General features: G+C 42.8%; 1 protein-coding gene across 7 annotated transcripts in view; it reads left to right on the top strand.

Annotated features, from left to right (window-relative positions):
• Positions 1-19,419, top strand: part of LOC121573670 (unconventional myosin-Ic) — a 64,803-nt gene that overhangs the window by 37,228 nt on the left and 8,156 nt on the right. For 3 of the 7 annotated variants that reach the window (XM_041885823.1, XM_041885820.1, XM_041885821.1), the window contains exons 2-28: positions 4,095-4,253; positions 5,085-5,200; positions 5,464-5,662; positions 6,046-6,126; positions 6,869-7,048; positions 7,129-7,227; positions 7,350-7,661; positions 8,773-8,892; positions 9,036-9,121; positions 12,416-12,521; positions 12,669-12,749; positions 12,891-12,982; positions 13,131-13,225; positions 13,332-13,378; positions 13,581-13,661; positions 13,750-13,855; positions 13,932-14,049; positions 14,161-14,274; positions 14,386-14,462; positions 17,001-17,069; positions 17,451-17,695; positions 17,833-17,916; positions 18,167-18,260; positions 18,361-18,410; positions 18,726-18,861; positions 18,988-19,058; positions 19,171-19,268. In XM_041885823.1, the coding sequence (XP_041741757.1) occupies positions 4,128-4,253; positions 5,085-5,200; positions 5,464-5,662; positions 6,046-6,126; positions 6,869-7,048; positions 7,129-7,227; positions 7,350-7,661; positions 8,773-8,892; positions 9,036-9,121; positions 12,416-12,521; positions 12,669-12,749; positions 12,891-12,982; positions 13,131-13,225; positions 13,332-13,378; positions 13,581-13,661; positions 13,750-13,855; positions 13,932-14,049; positions 14,161-14,274; positions 14,386-14,462; positions 17,001-17,069; positions 17,451-17,695; positions 17,833-17,916; positions 18,167-18,260; positions 18,361-18,410; positions 18,726-18,861; positions 18,988-19,058; positions 19,171-19,268 (3,083 nt within the window). In that variant the 5' untranslated portion in view covers positions 4,095-4,127. Of the gene's footprint in view, positions 1-487; positions 582-4,094; positions 4,254-5,084; positions 5,201-5,463; positions 5,663-6,045; positions 6,127-6,868; positions 7,049-7,128; positions 7,228-7,349; positions 7,662-8,772; positions 8,893-9,035; positions 9,122-12,415; positions 12,522-12,668; positions 12,750-12,890; positions 12,983-13,130; positions 13,226-13,331; positions 13,379-13,580; positions 13,662-13,749; positions 13,856-13,931; positions 14,050-14,160; positions 14,275-14,385; positions 14,463-17,000; positions 17,070-17,450; positions 17,696-17,832; positions 17,917-18,140; positions 18,261-18,360; positions 18,411-18,725; positions 18,862-18,987; positions 19,059-19,170; positions 19,269-19,419 lie in introns of those variants that run through there. The other 4 variants (XM_041885825.1, XM_041885826.1, XM_041885822.1 and 1 more) reach the window with 3 other exon arrangements.

Raw genomic sequence — 19,419 nt, 5'->3', positions numbered from 1 at the left:
GAAAATCTGACTGCTTCGCTAATCGCTATGTGTTCATGTCTGTGTGAGAAAGGATCCTCTGTGTTTTACTGGCTGCAGGAAGGCCACCTACAGAAGTGAGTGGGAGAACAATACTCTGAGGTAGAGGGGGGCTGGGTTGGAGCGCAGAGTGGAAGTGTCTCCTGGCCTTCCTCTGCTCATAGTTCTTGGCTTCACTCCACTGTTGTCCTTCTGTTGTTTCAAGGATTTTCCACCATTAAGTGTTGAGAGATAACGACCAGTTAATTACCTTAACAAGCCCCTAACGACACCCCTGAGAGGGCTGTGTGTTCCCAAAGCACCTGGCCCCATTGTTCCTCTCCCTGTGTGTGCGTGTGTGTGCGTGTGCGTGTGCGTATGTTTGTGGGTGGGGGTCCATGCGTGTGTGAGTGTGTGTGTTAGGGATGGCTGGCTTACTCAGTTCAAAAGATACAGAGAGTGCTCAAACAAACTAGAGGGTATTGGTTGTAGTAGCACTGTGCTGGAATACAGGATGTAGCCTAGCCTTGAAATTCTGGTCTGTACTGGTGGATTATAGGACAGTCATAGGTGGATAATTCACAGTAGGTATATTTTTATTTGTGTGTCTGGTCCCTTGTGATTTTTTTCTGATGGACATGACAGTGAACTTCTCTGGGTATTAATTCCTGTCATGTTTGCCATCAGAATACCATGGTTTACATGTACACACCTTTTTAGCAGCATTGGTCAGAACCTGACTGGGGCTATGGCCTGTATTGACTGTATATACATCCCAATACGCTATCTCACAATCACACAATAGAGGAGCTTAGAGACACTGTTTATATTCTTGAAATGTCATCATTGTTTGATTTGTGTTCTGCATGTCTGAACGTCCTGTGTGTGCTTTCCTCTGGTTGATATGGTTGTTCCTAACAAGCCTCTTGTGGAGGTATTTATTTGCAGTGCTGTGGTGTTGTCAGTATACACTACCGGTCAAAAGTTATAGAACACCTACTCATTCTAGGGTTTTTCTTTATTTGTACTATTTTCTACATTGTAGAATAATAGTGAAGACATCAAAACTATGAAATAACACATATGGAATCATGTAGTGAACAAAAAAGTGTTAAACAAATCAAAATATATTTTATATATGAGATTCTTCAAATAGCCACCCTTTGCCTTGATGACAGCTTTGCACACTCTTGGCATTCTCTCAACCAGCTTCACCTGGAATGCTTTTCCAACAGTCTTGAAGGAGTTCCCACATATGCTGAGCACTTGTTGGCTGCTTTTCCTTCACTCTGCGGTCCGACTCATCCCAAACCATCTCAATTTGGTTGAGGTCGGGGGATTGTGGAGGCCAGGTCATCTGATGCAGCACTCCATCACTCCCCTTCTTTTTTTTCTATTTTTGTTCTTCTTTTTTTAAAAATGTTTTTTATATATATACTCCCCTTTATTACTTTTCAACCCCGCCATCCTTTCCCTACTTGGGGTAAATTAGTGAACAACAATGCCCAGGCCTCTACTTCCAGCCTATACTTACTATCTACACCTTATGGACACAGTCAATTTTACAATAATTCTATTTTATTTGTTTTTGCTCCTAAACTTCTTCTACTCTCAACCTCTCCAATCATTTTCATGATGTCCATCCGGTTTGCTTCTATATGCCATATCTTTCTAACTGTGCTCTTTCCCAAAAGCTCCCAACATACAACCTATATACTTATTATAGACACAGTATGCTTACATTATTAGTTATCTTGTTATTATTTGTTGTTATTTGTTATTAGTCCCATCCTTCAACTCCATTCAATACCTCCCATCTATCTCTTAACACCATCCATATAGGATTCCTATTTGCCATATATATTTCAACCGTACTGTGATGTTTTACAAAAGTTCTGAACCTTTCTATTCTCATTGCTTCTACAGATTGTGAATTAAAAATAAACATTTTTGCTAAAAGTATTATTATATTATTGATCGATTGACTATGACTTTTCAGTTCACCCAGTAATGCTATCTGCAAGGTTAGCTCCAGGTAAATATTGCAATCCTTTAGCCATTCCTGGACCTGTGTCCAAAAACAAGCTACAAATGGACAGAACCAAAACAAATGATCTAATGATTCTGTCTCTTCACAGCAAAATCTGCAGAGCTGGGAAGATTGTATCCCCCATATCAATAACATTCTATTGGTAGCAAGATATATAATAATTTAAATTGAAAGATTCTAATTTTTGAATCCGGTGTCGTTTTGCGTGTCAGTTCATAAACACTATGCCATGGGATCGGTACGTCAAAGATCTCTTCCTAACTATTTTGCAATTTATATGGGACGGCTGTTTTCCTTAACCAATTATGTTCTTTAATGCAAGGCCGACAGACAAGTTCCTTACTTTCTCCCCCTTCCACTTTCCTCTTCCACTTTTGCGGTAAGGCTGCAATTATTTGGTTGTAATTTTGGGTAGAGCAGACATTTCCATATGTTTTTGTTAGCTGCATGTGCGACATAACTCCACCAGTCCAACCGATGATATCATTTACGAAGATTATACCTTTTTTAAACATTCTATCAAAAAATCCCCTTCTTGGTAAAATAACTCTTACACAGCCTGGAGGTGTGTTGGGTCATTATCCTGTTGAAAAACAAATGATAGTCCCACTAAGCCCAAACCAGATGGGATGGCATATCGCTGCAGAATGCTGTGGTAGCCATGCTAGTTAAGTGTGCCTTGAATTCTAAATAAATCATAGACAGTGCTTTACGGTGGGAAATACACATGCGGCGATCATCCGTTCACTCACACCGCGTCTCACAAAGACATGGCGGTTGGAACCAGAAATCTCCAATTTGGACTCCAGACCAAAGGACACATTTTCACTGGTCTAATGTCCATTGCTCGTGTTTCTTGGCCCAAGCAAGTCTCTTCTTCTTATTGGTTTCCTTTACATAGTTTCCTTTAGTAGTGGTTTAGTAGTGGTTTATTTGCAGCAATTCGACCATGAAGGCCTGATTCACACAGTCTCCTCTGAACAGTTGATGTTGAGATGTGTCTGTTATTTGAACTCTGTGAAGCATTTATTTGGGCTGCAATTTTTGAGGCTAGTAACTCTAATGAACTTATCCTCTGCAGCAGATGTAATTCTGGGTCTTCCATTCCTGTGGCGGCCCTCATGAGAGCCAGTTTCATCATAGCGCTTGATGGTTTTTGCGACTGCACTTCTTGACATTTCTCAAAGTTCTTGACATTTTCCGTATTGACTGACCTTCATGTCTTAAAGTAATGATGGACTGTCGTTTCTCTTTGCTTATTTGAGCTGTTCTTGCCATAATATGGACTTGGCTTTTACCAAATAGGGCTATCTCCTGTATACCCCTCCCTACCTTGTCACAACACAACTGATTGACTCAAACACATTAAGAAGGGAAGAAATTCCACAAACACCTGTTAATTGAAATGCATTCCAGGTGACTACCTCATGAAGCTAGTTGAGAGAATGCCAAGAGTGTGCAAAGCTGTCATCAAGGCAAAGGGTGGCTGTTTGAAGAATCTCACATATATTGATTTGTTCAACACTTTTTTGGTTACTACATGATTCCATATGTGTTATTTCATAGTTTTGATGTCTTTACTATTATTTTACAATGTAGAAAATAGTAAAAATGAAGAAAACCCTTGAATAAGTAGGTGTTCTAAAACACCCAATCCCAACTCGACCCTCTGCCCAACCCTCCATGCACTTGTGTAGATCTAAGAGGTTATGTATGCGATGTGGGGAAAATTACTCCAAGCCTATCAGGGGGCAAAGTGAGGATTTTAACATATTGCTTATGCCTGTGAAATTCTATCGTGTCTAGGTGAAGTGCATAGTGGTAGGGCCAGGGGGTCAATTTGGGATTATGTGTATCTGGGAAAGAGCAGCAGGCAATGAAGTCTCTCTCTCTCTCTCTCTCTCTCTCTCTCTCTCTCTCTCTCTCTCTCTCTCTCTCTCTCTCTCTCTCTCTCTCTCTCTCTCTCTCTCTCTCTCTCTCTCTCTCTCTCTCTCTCTCTCTCTCTCTCTCTCTCTCTCTCTCTCTCTCTCTCTCTCTCTCTCTCTAGGAGGTGGGTGGTGAGGGCAGAGTTAATCTAGTCATGGAGAGTACTCTGACAGCGCGGGACAGGATGGGGGTGCAGGACTTTGTCCTGCTGGAGAACTACACCAGCGAGGCGGCCTTCATTGAAAACTTGCGCCGACGTTTTGGGGAGAACCTCATTTATGTAAAGAATCATGTCATTATGGAAAAATTGGTCCTATAAAAATTATCGGCACATGCTTCGTAAACAACAGGTGTAAACTAACGCCCCCCACCAATTAAAATTACACGAGAAAGGAATAACTACACAATGAGTAACGATAACTGGGCTATATACACGGGTACTAGTACCTAGTCGATGTGCAGGGGTAATTGAGGTAAATATGTACATATGGGTAGGGATAAAGTGACTAGGCAACAGGATAGATAATAAACAGTAACAGCAGCGTATGTGATGAGTCAAAAGGGTCAATGCAGATAGTCCAGGTAGCTAGCTATTGGTTAACGATTTAACTAACTATTTAGCAGTCTTATGGCTCGGGGGTAGAAGCTGTCCAGGGTCCTGTTGGTTCCAGACTTGGTGCATCGGTACTGCTTGCCGTGCGGTAGCAGAGAGAACAGTCTATGACTTGGGTGGGTGGAGTCTTTGAACATTTTTAGGGCCTTTCTCTGACACCGCCTGATATAGATGTCCTGGATGGCAGGTAGCTCTGCCCCAGTGATGTACTGTAGCGCCTGCAGTCGGATGCCAAGCAGTTGCCATACCAAGCGGTGATGCAGCCAGTCAAGATCCTCTCAATGGTGAAGCTGTATAACTTTTTGAGGATCTGAGGGCCCATGCCAAATCTTTTCAGCCTCCTGAGGGGGAAGAGGCATTGTCGTGCCCTCTTCACGGCTGATACTACATAGCTTTACATAATGTTTGGTTAAGGTTGATTTTATATCAGTGTTTGTGTGGGTTTTGTGTTTGAGGGGTTGGTGATGGCAGTGTGCGGGTTTTGTCTCCCTGTATCAGACCTACATAGGGTCAGTGTTGGTGTCAGTGAACCCCAACAAGGACCTGGAGATCTACTCCAAGGTGCACATGGAGCGCTACCGAGGGGTCAGCTTCTACGAGATATCACCCCACATGTGAGTCACCCTCTGACCCCTGACCTCTGACCCCTGATCCTTAACCTCTCTCTGACTCAGCAGGACCAGCATGAGTGTGTAGATGTCTTTATGTACATACAGTAGGCCTACATATGAATCTGCATTGGGTACATTACATTTAAAGTATGTAGTGTGTGTTTGCTATATGATCGTGATCCACTGTATGTGAAAACACCAGTATGAGCTCAATCATTAGCTGATATCATGTTTGTATCCCACCCCTCTGTTTCTCTATACTGTAGCTTTGCGGTGTCAGACAACACGTACCGGGCCATGCGGACTGAGAGGAGGGACCAGTGTATCCTGATCTCTGGGGAGAGCGGAGCAGGGAAGACTGAGGCCTCCAAGAAGATCCTCCAGTACTACGCCACTACCTGCCCTGTCACTGACCACATGAGTACGCTCCGGGACCGCCTGCTGCAGTCCAACCCTGTTCTGGAGGTACCGTATACCCCCCGCCCCCTCCCAAGATCCCCTGCCAAGGATTTCTTCCCATGAGCACTTCTAAGGCTCTGGAGGAGGAAGAACATTTATAGCAGGGGTACTGAGACTGGTGTAACATCAATGAGAGAAATGAATGGCCCACTACAAAATCATGTTGCTTCAAAGAAGTAAATCTATTGGTGGATGAGGGAAATCATGTTGATACATTGCATATTTGAACCAATCTCTGACAAAGCCATAACAATAGATACGTCCTGCTGTGAACATGCTATTACTGTACTGTTAATGTTTCCTATCTCTCAGCTGTGTTTGATCTTATCTCTGTTGTTTCCCTCGCTCACTTCTTCTTTCTCTCTGTTTTCCTGGCTCTCTCTCTACAGGCCTTTGGGAATGCCAAAACATTGCGAAATGACAATTCCAGCCGTTTTGGCAAATACATGGATGTCCAGTTTGACTTCAGGGTAAGCCTGTTGTTCTTCCTTCCTTTGGCTCCTGGGTTAAGGGATTTTCCACACGTAATTCTACTATCGCTGACACTCCAATCCATCAAAAGATTGTGCATAGCTAAAACATTTTGCATTCAGATCTTAACATACTGCATGCCTTACTATGAGTCTAAGTCATGAGGGCATGATTCAGCTAAAAGCCGATTTATGGTCATTCCGGAATCTGCATTGGCTGTACAGCATTTACTGCGATGCGGCCTCTGCAGAAGTCCGGACATTCATACTTCTTGCGCTTTGCGGAGCAGAGCTGTTATGAAGAAAGTTGTCAAGGAAGTGAGTTTGTGTTTATATTGTGTCACATCCTCCGTACGGAGCCTCCGGACCGGATTTTCGGATCAAGCATAAATCGTCTTTAAAGCAGCTCTAACTGTGCCACTAGAGATCCTGGTTCGAATCCAGGCTCTGTCGCAGCCGGCCGCGACCGGGAGCCTCATGGGCGGCACACAATTGGCCCAGCGTCGTCCAGGGTAGGGGAGGGAATGGCCGGCAGGGATGTAGCTCAGTTGATAGAGCATGGCGTTTGCAACGCCAGGGTTGTGGGTTCGATTCCCACGGGGGGCCAGTATAAAAAAAATATATGTATTCACTAACTGTAAGTCGCTCTGGATAAGAGCGTCGACTAAAATGTAAAATGTAAAAATGTTGTAGGACCACACTTAGCAGTACTTTGACTGTCCCTGTCCCTAACCTCCCCTAGGGGGCGCCGATAGGAGGCCACATCCTCAACTACCTGCTGGAGAAGTCCCGTGTGGTGCACCAGAACCATGGAGAGAGGAACTTCCATATTTTCTACCAGCTGCTCGAGGGAGGAAAACAGGACCTTCTCAGCAAGCTGGGCCTGGAGAGAAATGCCCAGAAATACCAATACCTGGTCAAGGTGTGTGTTTGTGCGTGCGCACGTGTGTGTGTGTGTGTGTGTGTGCAGTTATTTGATCAGTGATGTCCTGTTCCTCTCAGGGTTGCTGTCCTAGGGTGAGCTCCATCAATGATAAGAATGACTGGAAAACAATGAGGAAGGCCCTGACTATCATCGGCTTACATGAGGATGAGGTGGAGGTTAGAATTTTTTTTGTGTATAATAATACTGCACACCGTTTTTCACTGCAAACAAATTTCACTCAACCCAAAGTTTCACCATGACCATGCTTTAAATTTGTCTGTTCTCTCTCCCTCTTTAGGATCTGTGGAATATAATTGCCAGTGTCCTCCATCTTGGGAACACTCAGTTTGGAGAAGGAGAGAATGGGGAAAACCAGATCACCACTGAGCCACAGCTCAAATACCTGTCGAAGGTTGGAACTATGAAGATGAACGATACCCTCCTCCCCCCAACAAACACACACACACACAAACACACGCACACACACATATTCCCCATTCTAAAGGCAGATGTTGATGTTGTCCTGCTTGTTCTGCAGCTGCTGGGTGTGGATGGAGCAGCATTGAGAGAGGCTCTCACTCATAAGAAACTCACTGCCAAAGGGGAGGAGGTGAGTGTCTATGGTGGGCTGTTTCACTTGATACAGAACTATGCCTGGTAATATAATATAATGTAATATCCCACTTACAAACAAGTAAAGCAGTATGCCTTTGATGTGTATGGCATGCATATTTAGATTTAGGTTTTAAAGAGAGGGTACTGATACAGTTCAGCTGAGCCCAGAGGATAACACATTAAAGTATTTTGCATCTCTAATTTCCAATATGTACAGTACCAGTCAAAAGTTTGGACACACCTACTCATTCAAGGGTTTGTCTTTACTTTTACTATTTTCTACATTGTAGAATAATATTGAAGACATCAAAACTATGAAATAACACATATGGAATCAGGTAGTAACAAAAAAGTGTTAAACAAATTTTAAACAAATCTCAAATTTGGACTCATCAGACCAAAGGATAGATTTCCACCGGTCTAATGTCCATTGCTCGTGTTTCTTGGCCCAAGCAAGTCTCTTCTTCTTATTGGTGTCCTTTAGTAGTGGTTTCTTTGCAGCAATTCGACCATGAAGGCCTGATTCACACAATCTCCTCTGAACAGTTGATGTTGAGATGTGTCTGTTACTTGAACTCTGTGAAGCATTTATTTGAGCTGCAGTTTCTGAGGCTGGTAACTCTAATGAACTTATCCTCTGCAGCAGAGGTAACTCTGGGTCTTCCAATCCTGTGGCGGTCCTCATGAGAGCCAGTTTCATCATAGAGCTTGATGTTTTTTGCGACTGCACTTGAAGAAACTTTGAAAGTTCTTGAAATGTTCCCCTACCTTGTCACAACACAACACAATTAAGAAGGAAAGAAATTCCACAAATTAACTTTTAACAAGGCACACCTGTTAATTGAAATGCATTCCAGGTGACTACCTCATGAAGCTGGTTGAGAGAATGCCAAGAGTGTGCAAAGCTGTCATCAAGGCAAAGGGTGGCTACTTTGAAGAATCTGTGTTATTTCATAATTTTGATGTCTTCACTATTATTCTGCAATGTAGAAAATAGTAAAAAATAAAGAAAAACCCTGGAATGAGTAGGTGTGTCCAAACTTTTGACTGGTACTGTATGTGTGTGTGTGCGCATGCATGCTCACTTGTGTGTGTTTGTGTTCCAGATGATAAGCCCGTTGAGTTTCGAGCAGGCTGTGGCAGCCCGTGATGCCTTGGCCAAAGCGGTGTACGGCCGTACCTTCACCTGGCTGGTGGTGAAGATCAACCAGTCTCTGGCTTTCAAGGTCTCACACAAGCATCACTCATGATAGCTAGCTAGCAAAACAATTTGCTTATTTGCTCGTAGTTACTGCTCCTCTCTTTGCTAGCTACCTAATGCTGCTTCCTACCTCCAAAACTGAGTGTATTGTGTGCTGTCTATCTGCAGGATGAAGTGTACAACAGCAGTAAAGGCTCATCATCAGTCATAGGACTGCTGGATATCTATGGCTTTGAGGTTTTCCAGCACAATAGGTACCTGAACACATTTTTGTTAATTTACTCAGTGCATGAATATGTGTTTAATAGCAATGTGTTGTACAGTATGTAATTGCTTTGCTTTGACTCAATTCAAGAATCACTCACCGATCTTAAATTAGTGGTAAATGTTGATAAAACCAAGTTTATGTTTTTCTCCAGGTCTCGTAAAATTGATCCTAATGACTTGCGTATCTGTACCTTGAGAGGAGCCCAAATTGAGTTAGTCCCCCTTTATAAGTATCTAGGTATTTGGATTGACGATAAGCTGTCCTTTAAAACACACATTGATAAACTGACAAATTAGTTGCGAGTAAAGATTGGTTTCCTATATAGAAATAAATCCTGTCTCACTTTTGAAAATAGGGGGAAGATTGTTCAAGCAACCCTCCTCCCAGGAACTGACTATGGCGACTCAATCTGCATGCACGCTGCAGCCTCTGTGTTAAAACCTCTAGATTCAGTCTACCACGCAGCCTTGCGTTTTATCACTGATTAGGTTTACTGGGGGAGATACGGTTTTGTAATGATGTGCACAAGCACATATCACCACATCTGTAATTTAAGTCCTGTCTGAATCTGCTATGTCTGTCATTTTTACATCGCAGAAGAGTAATAATTCCAGCCGAAAAAAACTACTGTTTTTCAACTAACTCCAAGGTCCTCTGATAATACTAGTCCTGTGCGAATCGAAATCCCTGTGTTTTGAGAGAAATGTCTGAGTTTGACAGGTGTTGCTCACGGTTGGAGCAAGAAAACAATAATTGATTCGATACATTTATGCTTAAAACAAAGTGCTACGCATAGCCTATATATGAAGGGCCTATATGTATGCATCAACTTTCACAGTGAATTATTTTGTTTATACGTTTTGTGCCATTGAATTGAACATCGGCAAATGCGTAAGTAAAAAAATATTGTTCCTATTTAATGCAACCCTTGCTGTTAATAGAGCGCAAAGCAGCATTACAACTGAGCTAAACTTTTGGATTTAGCAGTTAACTTTCTCATCCATAGCCTAAAAACGCATCTTAAGTGCAAGTGTACGGTTTAGCTCACATCTGCAGGCTGGGGGGCATTTAGGACGTCTTCTACTGCGGATCACTAAAATATCCTAATTTGATTGTGATCACATTTCCTCAATTCAAATATTATGGCCACACTATACCAAAGATGGTATGGTATGGTTTAGAAACTTGGGAGCCAAGCACGAGTTATCAGTGTAGCCTGTTCACCTGGACATGTTGATATACAGTGCCTTCAGAAAGTATTCATACCCGTCGATTTATTCCACATTTTGTTGTGTTACAGCCAGAATTCAAAATGTATTAAATAGATGTTTCTGTCACCCATCTACACACAATACCCCATAATGACAAAGTGAAAACATGGTTTTAGAAATGCTTTGCACATTTATTGAAAATGAAATACAGAAAAATCTAATTTACATACACTACCGGTCAAAAGTTTTAGAACACCTACTCATTCAAGGGTTTTTCTTTATTTGTACTATTTTCTACATTGTAGAATAATAGTGAAGACATCAACACTATGAAATAACACATATGGAATCAAGTGTTAAACAAATCAAAATATATTTTATATTTTACATTCTTCAAAGTAGCCACCCTTTGCCTTGATGACAGCTTTGCACACTCTTGGCATTCTCTAAACCAGCTTCATGAGGAATGCTTTTCCAACAGTCTTGAAGGAGTTCCCACATATGCTGAGCACTTGTTGGCTGCTTTTCCTTCCCTCTGCGGTCCGACTCATCCCAAACCATCTCAATTGGGTTGAGGTCGGGGGATTTTGGAGGCCAGGTCATCTGATGCAGCACTCCATCACTCTCCTTCTTGGTAAAATAGCCCTTACACAGCCTGGAGTTGTGTTGGGTCATTGTCCTGTTGAAAAACAAATGACAGTCCCACTAAGCCCAAACCAGATGGAATGGTATATCGCTGCAGAACGCTGTGGTAGCCATGCTGGTTAAGTGTGCCTTGAATTCTAAATAAATCACAGACAGTGTGACCAGCAAAGCACCCCCACACCATAACACCTCCTCCTCCATGCTTTACAGTGGGAAATACACATGCAGAGGTCATCCGTTCACCCACACACTCCAGACCAAAGGACAGATTTCCACCGGTCTAATGTCCATTGCTCGTGTTTCTTGGCCCAAGCAAGTCTCTTCTTCTTATTGGTGTCCTTTAGTAGTGGTTTCTTTGCAGAAATTCGACCATGAAGGACTGATTCACACAGTCTCCTCTGAACAGTTGATGTTGAGATGTGTCTGTTACTTGAACTCTGTGAAGCATTAATTTGAGGCGGTCCTCATGAGAGCCAGTTTCATCATAGCGCTTGATGGTTTTTGTGACTGCACTTGAAGAAACGTTCAAATTTTCCGGATTGACTGACCTTCATGTCTTAAAGTAATAATGGACTGTCATTTCTCTTTGCTTATTTGAGCTTTTCTTGCCATAATATGGACTTGGTCTTTTACCAAACAGGGATATCTTCTCTATACCAACCCTACCTTGTCACAACACAATTGATTGGCTTAAACGCATTAAGAAGGAATGAAATTCCACAAATTAACAAGGTACACCTGTTAATTGAAATTCATTCCATGTGACTACCTCATGAAGCTGGTTGAGAGAATGCCAAGAGTGTGCAAAGCTGTCATCAAGACAAAGGGTGGCTATTTGAAGAATCTCAAATATAAAATATATTTTGATTTGTTTAACACTTTTTTGGTTACTACATGATTCAAAAGGTGTTATTTCATAGTTTTGATGTCTTCACTATTATTCTGCAATGTAGAAAATAGTAAAAATAAAAAAAAAACCTTGATAGAGTAGGTGTGTCCAACCTTTTGACTGGTATTATAAATGTGATATTTCAGGTTTTTTATTTTTTATAAATTAGCAAAATTTTCAAGAAACCTGTTTTTGCTTTGTCATTATGGGGTATTGTGTGTAGATTGATGAGGGGAAAAAACTATTTCATCAATTTTAGAATAAGGCTGTAACGTAACAAAATGTGGAAAGCACTGTATATTTGTTTCTACTGCCCTTTTGAATGTAACGTAATTTATTTGAAGTGTTGTAACTGTAATTTTGTAGTGATCATGCTTAAATTTGTTGCTCACATTGCTTGAACTGTTGTTCTCAGGAATGAGACCCTGGTCTCAGTGGGTTCCCCTGGTTAAATAAAGGTTAATAAATAAATACAAAACATATTGTAGCACAGTTGTTTTGTGCCATATTTTTAACCCTAACCATCTCCCTGTAGTTTTGAGCAGTTCTGCATCAACTACTGCAATGAGAAGCTACAGCAGCTGTTCATTGAGCTCACCCTCAAGTCTGAGCAGGAGGAGTACAAGGCAGAGGGCATCACAGTGAGTCAGGGAGGGTTGAGGGGTACTCAGAGAAAGAGAGGGGTGTTTTCATTCAAATAGACAAAACAAGAATTAAGGTATACTAAGAAAAGCATATTGTCAAGTAGTGATGAGGGTGTAGTTCGCTAATGATACTGTGTATTTCAGTGGGAGCCGGTGAAGTACTTCGACAACAAGAATATCTGTGACCTGGTAGAGGAAAAGCACAAAGGCTTCATCTCCATCCTGGTGAGAATGACTGGCATTCACTTCAGTTTAGTAGTTTATTTGACTCTCTTTAGCCTTTCACCTCTTTCTAGTATCGCTCGCCCTCTGTCCTCTCCCTGTCTCTAGTTGAATGTTAATGTATAAATGTGGAATGTGTTTTAGGATGAGGAGTGTTTGAGACCAGGAGAGCCCAGCGATATCTCCTTCCTCAAGAAGCTTGAGGACACTTTGGGAGGCCATGCACATTTTGTCACGTGAGTCTCTTTTACACACACACATGCACAAAACACATGGGTGCCTTCACAGTTTGTTTGTGTATTTGCACCATATTCCAAATATGTTTTTGTGTGTATATTTGTGGCTCTGTATCTAATATATGATTTGTCTCTGTATGTCTGTCAGTCACAAGTTGGCGAATGGGAAGACTCGCAAGGCGGTGGGCAGAGAGGAGTTCAGACTGATTCATTATGCAGGAGAGGTCAACTACACTGTCAATGGTGAGCTAGCTAATCAATCTGGCAATAGTAAAACTGCAGAAAAGAATTAACTGATTTCATCCTCACACATACTTTTTGTAATATTTTGTGTTCATCTGTATCAAAGGGTTTCTGGACAAGAACAATGACCTTCTCTACAGAAACCTGAAAGAGGCGAGGCTGGAGCAACAATGGAGAAATGAGAACACACAGACCACACACTCACACTCACCACACAACTACTACAGGTTTCCCATGATCTCTCTCAGATCTCCCACACATGGTTTATGTGTGTACACAACAGTAGGTATAGAGTGTGGGGGATGTTTTGGTGTGTTGTGTTTACATGGTTCTGTGGTGTGCTTTCTCTGTCCAGGTCATATGCCAGTCAGATAACCAGGTCCTGAGTCAGTGCTTCCACAGAGAGGAAGTGACTGACCAAAAACGCCCAGAAACAGTGAGATACGCACGCACACACACATAGACGCAAGCACGCACACACACACACACAGTTTGATATCTCACCACTCTGCTTCCCTCTGTAGGCTGCCACTCAGTTTAAGAACAGCCTGGCCAAACTGATAGAGATCCTGATGTCCAAGGAGCCATCCTATGTGCGCTGTATCAAACCCAACGATGCCAAGCAGTCAGGTAATCATACACCCTGTGAAGTCAATCAGTCAATTTATCAATCAATCAGTCAATTCAATATTCTCACTCTCCCCAGGGAGGTTTGATGAGGCTCTGGTCAGACACCAGGTCAAGTATCTGGGTCTGATGGAGAACCTGAGGGTCAGGAGAGCTGGGTTTGCCTACCGCCGATGCTACGAAGCCTTCCTACAGAGGTCAGTGTGTGTGTGTGTGTGTGTGTGTGTGTGTCTATATTATGTCACTCTGTTTACATGTTTCTATAACCACAGTTTCTATATTAACTATATACATTTCTGTAACCAAAGGTACAAGTCTCTGTGTCCCGGGACGTGGCCTAACTGGGAGGGCAGACTGGCTGATGGAGTAACCACACTGGTCCAACACCTGGGCTACAAACCAGAGGAATACAAACTGGGCAAGTAGGTACACACAGAGAGAGAAGGAAGGGGACATACATTTCCCTTAGTCATGTTGTGAGGAGAAACACGAGACAGTATGTCGTTGATGTATAATTCCATATCTCTTTGAAGGACCAAGATCTTCATCCGCTACCCTAAGACTCTGTTCAGCACTGAAGATGCCCTGGAGGCCAGGAGGCCTGCCCTTGGTGAGACTATACAGCAGGGAGGAGGATGACAAGGCCATTTGGGGGAAATTAATGTAATTAGCTAGGAGAATAACACAGATCATGATAAACAGAAGAGTAGCAGTAGCAGTGGAAAACAGGGAACTGCCCACTTGGTCAACTAAGCAGCAGCATGAGGATGGATAATACAGTAAGCTAATGTAATTATACTGAACAAAAATATAAACACAAGCTGCAACATGTTCAAAGATTTTACTGAGTTACAGTTCAAGGAAATTAGTCAATTCAAATAAATTCATTAGGCCCTAATCTATGGATTTCACATGACTGGGCAGGGGTGCAGCCATGGGTGGGACTTGAAGGGCATAGGCCCACCCACATAGGGAGCCAGGCCCAGCCAATCAGAATGAGTTTTTCCCCACAAAATGGCTTCATTACAGACATAAATATTCCTCAGCTGTCTTGGTTACACGTGGTCTGCGGTTGTGAGGCCGGTTGGAAGCCGCTTATGGTAGAGAAATGAACATTCAGTTCTCTGGCAACAGCTCTGGTGGACATTCCTGCAGTCAGCATGCCAATTACGCGCTCTCTCAAAACTTGAGACATCTGTGGCATTGTGTTATGTGAGAAAACTGCACTTTTTAAAGTGGCCTTTTCTTGTCCGCAGTACACTACCGATCAAAAGTTTTAGAACACCTACTCATTCAAGGGTTCTTCTTTATTTTTACTATTTTCTACATTGTAGAATAATATTGAAGACATCAAAACTATGAAATAACACATATGGAATCATGTAGTAACCAAAAAAGTGTTAAACAAATCAAAATATATTTTATATTTGAGATTCTTCAAATAGCCACCCTTTGCCTTGATGACAGCTTTGCACACTCTTGGCATTCTCTCAACCAGCTTCACCTGGAATGCTTTTCCAACAGTCTTGAAAGAGTTCCCACATATGCTGAGCACTTGTTGGCTGCTTTTCCTTCACTCTGCGGTCCGACTCATCCCAAACCATCTCAATTTGGTTGAGGTCGGGGGATTGTGGAGGCCAGGTCATCTGATGTAGCACTCCATCACTCTCCTCCTTGGTAAAATAGCCCTTACACAGCCTGGAGATGTGTTGGGTCATTGTCCTTTTGAAAAACAAATGATAGTCCCACTAAGCCCAAATTAGATGGGATGGTGTATCGCTGCAGAATGCTGTGGTAGCCATGCTGGTTAAGTGTGCCTTGAATTCTAAATAAATCACAGACAGTGTCACCAGCAAAGCACCCCCACACCGTAACACCTCCTCCTCCATGCGTTATGGTGGGAACTACACATGCGGAGATCATTCGTTCACACACACCGCGTCTCACAAAGACACGGCCGTTGGAACCAGAAATCTCCAATTTGGACTCCAGACCAAAGGACATATTTCCACCGGTCTAATGTCCATTGCTCGTGTTTCTTGGCCCAAGCAAGTCTTTTCTTCTTATTGGTGTCCTTTAGTAGTGGTTTCTTTGCAGCAATTCGGCCATGAAGGCCTGATTCACACAGTCTCCTCTGAACAGTTGATGTTGAGATGTGTCTGTTACTTGAACTCTGTGAAGCATTTATTTGGGCTGCAATTTCTGAGGCTGGTAACTCTAATGAACATATCCTCTGCAGCAGAGGTAACTCTGGGTCTTCCATTCCAGTGGCGGTCCTCATGAGAGCCAGTTTCATCATAGCGCTTGATGGTTTTTGTGACTGCACTTTCAAAGTTCTTGAAATCTTCCGGATTGACTGACCTTCATGTCTTAAAGTAATGATGGACTGTCGTTTCTCTTTGCTTATTTGAGCTGTTCTTGCCATAATATGGACTTGGTCTTTTACCAAATAGGGCTATCTTCTGTATACCCCCCTACCTTGTCACAACACAACTGATTGGCTCAAACGCATTAAGAGGGAAAGAAATTCCACAAATTAACTTTTAAGAAGGCACACCTGTTAATTGAAATGCATTCCAGGTGACTACCTCATGAAGCTGGTTGAGAGAATGCCAAGAGTGTGCAAAGCTGTCATCAAGGCAAAGGGTGGCTATTTGAAGAATCTCAAATATAAAATATATTTTGATTTGTTTAACACTTTTTTGGTTACTACATGATTCCATATGTGTTATTTCATAGTTTTGATGTCTTCACTATTATTCTACAATGTAGAAAATAGTAAAAATAAAGAAAAACCCTTGAATGAGTAGGTGTTCTAAAACTTTTGACCGGTAGTGTACAAGGTGCACCTGTGTAATGATCATGCTGTTTAATCAGCTTTTTGATATGCCCACCTTTCAGGTGGAATGGATTATCTTGGCAAAGGGGAAATGCTCACTAACATGGATGTAAACAAATGGTGCAGGAAAGTTGAGAGAAATACGTTTTTTGTGCGTATGGAAAATGTCTGGGATTTTATATTTGAATGAAACATGGGACCAACACTTTACATGTTGCATTTATATTTTTTTCAGTGTAGGATCAAATTAAACATGTCTGTTCTGTGGTCCAACCATTTTGTCTCCTCTTTTCCTGTGCTCTGCTCTAGTTCTCACCCTACAGACCTCATGGAGGGGTTACAGAGAGAGGGCCAAGTACCACCGCATCAGACAGGCAGGTGAGGGCCTGGATCTGCTTCTCAATTACTGCTTCCTCAAGCAGTTACACTGCAGCCACTTTCTTGATATCTGCAGAATCTATGAATGAAGTAATGCCGAGGATATGACTTTGTTGTTTGTTCTTATGAGCTCTGCACAGTTGTTGCTTGTTGTGGTGTGTCTGTGACATGACTGATTGCATCCTCTCTCTCTCGCACGCGCTCTATCTATCTATCTATCTATCTATCTATCTATCTATCTATCTATCTATCTATCTATCTATCTATCTATCTATCTATCTATCTATCTATCTATCTATCTATCTATCTATCTATCTATCTATCTATCTATCTATCTATCTATCTATCTATCTATCTAATCTATCTAATCTATCTAATCAGTTCTAGTGATCCAGTCTGCGTGGAGAGGGATGAAATCCCGCCAGAGGACCAGGCGTCGCAGACACGCTGTGGACATCATACGCAAGTTCATCAAAGGCTTCATCTACCGCCACTACGAGCACTGTCCAGAAAACGAGTACTTCCTGGACCATCAGCGTTTCTCCTTCCTGATGACGCTGGTTAGGAACCCGCCTAAGAGTGTCCTGGACAAGAGCTGGCCCATCCCCCCACCTAGCCTCACTGAGGTACTACAACCAGCCCAACAACACTCCACACAAAACTCACTGAGGGACATTAAGCGTAAGCCAAGGGGTGACGGTGCAATGCATCTGACTGTTGTACCTTCAATGTTTTATTTGTATCTGTCCCTATGTCTGTGTAGGCATCAGAGCACCTGTGCATGCTGTGTATGCAGAACATGATGCGGGCCTACTGCAGGAGGATCCAGCCGGAGTGGAAGAAACAGGTAGGCTACTCTACTGTCTGTTACTGTCACTCACCTGACGGGAGCACATAGAAAGGATATTTCTGTCCTATTTCTATCCGTTTTTTAAATCTCACACACTCTCTCTCTGTCTCTCTCTGTCTCTCTCTCTCTCTGTGTCTCTCTCTCTCTCTCTCTGTGTCTCTGTCTCGGTCTCCTTTTCTACATTCTTTCTCCCTCTCACTCTCTCCAACCTCACTCTACAGGCATTTCTTCTGTCCTCTCTCTATAGATGGAGCAGAAGGTGTTAGCCAGTCAGATATTCAAGCACCAGAAGGACAGCTATCCCCAGAGTGTCCCTAAGCTGTTTGTGGCCTCCAGACTAAGTAGGGTCCACTCACTAACACAGTGTGCACACACTTCGAAACTTCACAAACCACATACTTGACAAACACACCACTGACAGATGTTCTCTCCTTTATACAGACAGTGAGGAGTTCAAAGTGATACCGACTCTGGGCAATGACAAAGTGAAGGTGAGTAATATGATATTGTAATACTATCCCCCTGTAGTGTTTGTGTCAGTTTGGACTGGAGTCTACCACGACCCCTGTCTCACCTCTGTCACTCTGCAGTTGTTGGCTGAGTAGTTTAATCCTGCTAATTGGCTGTTTCCTGTGTACAGCATCTTTACAATGTCATGTATTGCTTTGAATCAATATTGATACAGTTATACTTTGACAACTTTGGGTTTTTATGACAACCCCTCCCTCTTTCTGTCTCTCCCTCTCGCTCTGTCATTCTCTCTCTTTCTCTCTCCATCCCCCTCTACTTCTATCTGTCTGTGTCAGTATGGAGTTACGGTGACTAAGTATGATAGGAGGGGTTACAAGGCGCGGCCTCGCCAGCTGCTCCTCACCTCCTCCTTCGCCATGCTGGTGTCCGAAGCCAAGCTGAAGCAGAGGATCGACTACGCAGCCCTGAGGAGTGAGTCTGCTGGGGGCCATAGGGGATTGAGGGGCTGGGGGTGGTGGGCCAGGGGGGGTGTAACCTTGGTTATGAGGTAGTTGTAGTGTATGTGTCCAGTGTATAACAGGGTTCTTCTCTTTCCAGGCATCTCTGTGAGTTCTCTCAGTGATGGTTTCATGGTTCTGCACGTGGCCAGTGAGGACAACAAGCAGAAGGTAACAGGATGACCTCATCCTGGTCATTTTATCTAGCGGTTGTCATGGCGACATACTATCATGGTGCCGTAAAGTACAGTACCTAACCTCTGACCCCTTGTCTGCCCTGTAGAGTGATGTGGTGCTCCAGTGTGATCATGTGATCGAGGTGGTGACCAAGCTGGCCACTATGGCGGACAAGAAGAACAAGGTCAACATGAGCCAGGACAGGTGAGTTTGGCGCCTCTGATCATCTGGACACTGGATAGCTTCATGACATTTTTCTGAGTATCTTTGAGAGCCTGCTGACATTTGTCAACCCTTTCCAACTGTCATGCACTGTTAGTGATCATGACACTTTTCTATTTTATCCCTCTTCTCT

This window comes from Coregonus clupeaformis, chromosome 9 (genome assembly GCF_020615455.1).
Source record: "Coregonus clupeaformis isolate EN_2021a chromosome 9, ASM2061545v1, whole genome shotgun sequence".
Lineage (NCBI taxonomy): Eukaryota > Metazoa > Chordata > Actinopteri > Salmoniformes > Salmonidae > Coregonus > Coregonus clupeaformis.
Note: the sequence above shows the minus strand (reverse complement) of the source record. Positions and strands in the feature narration are given on the sequence as shown.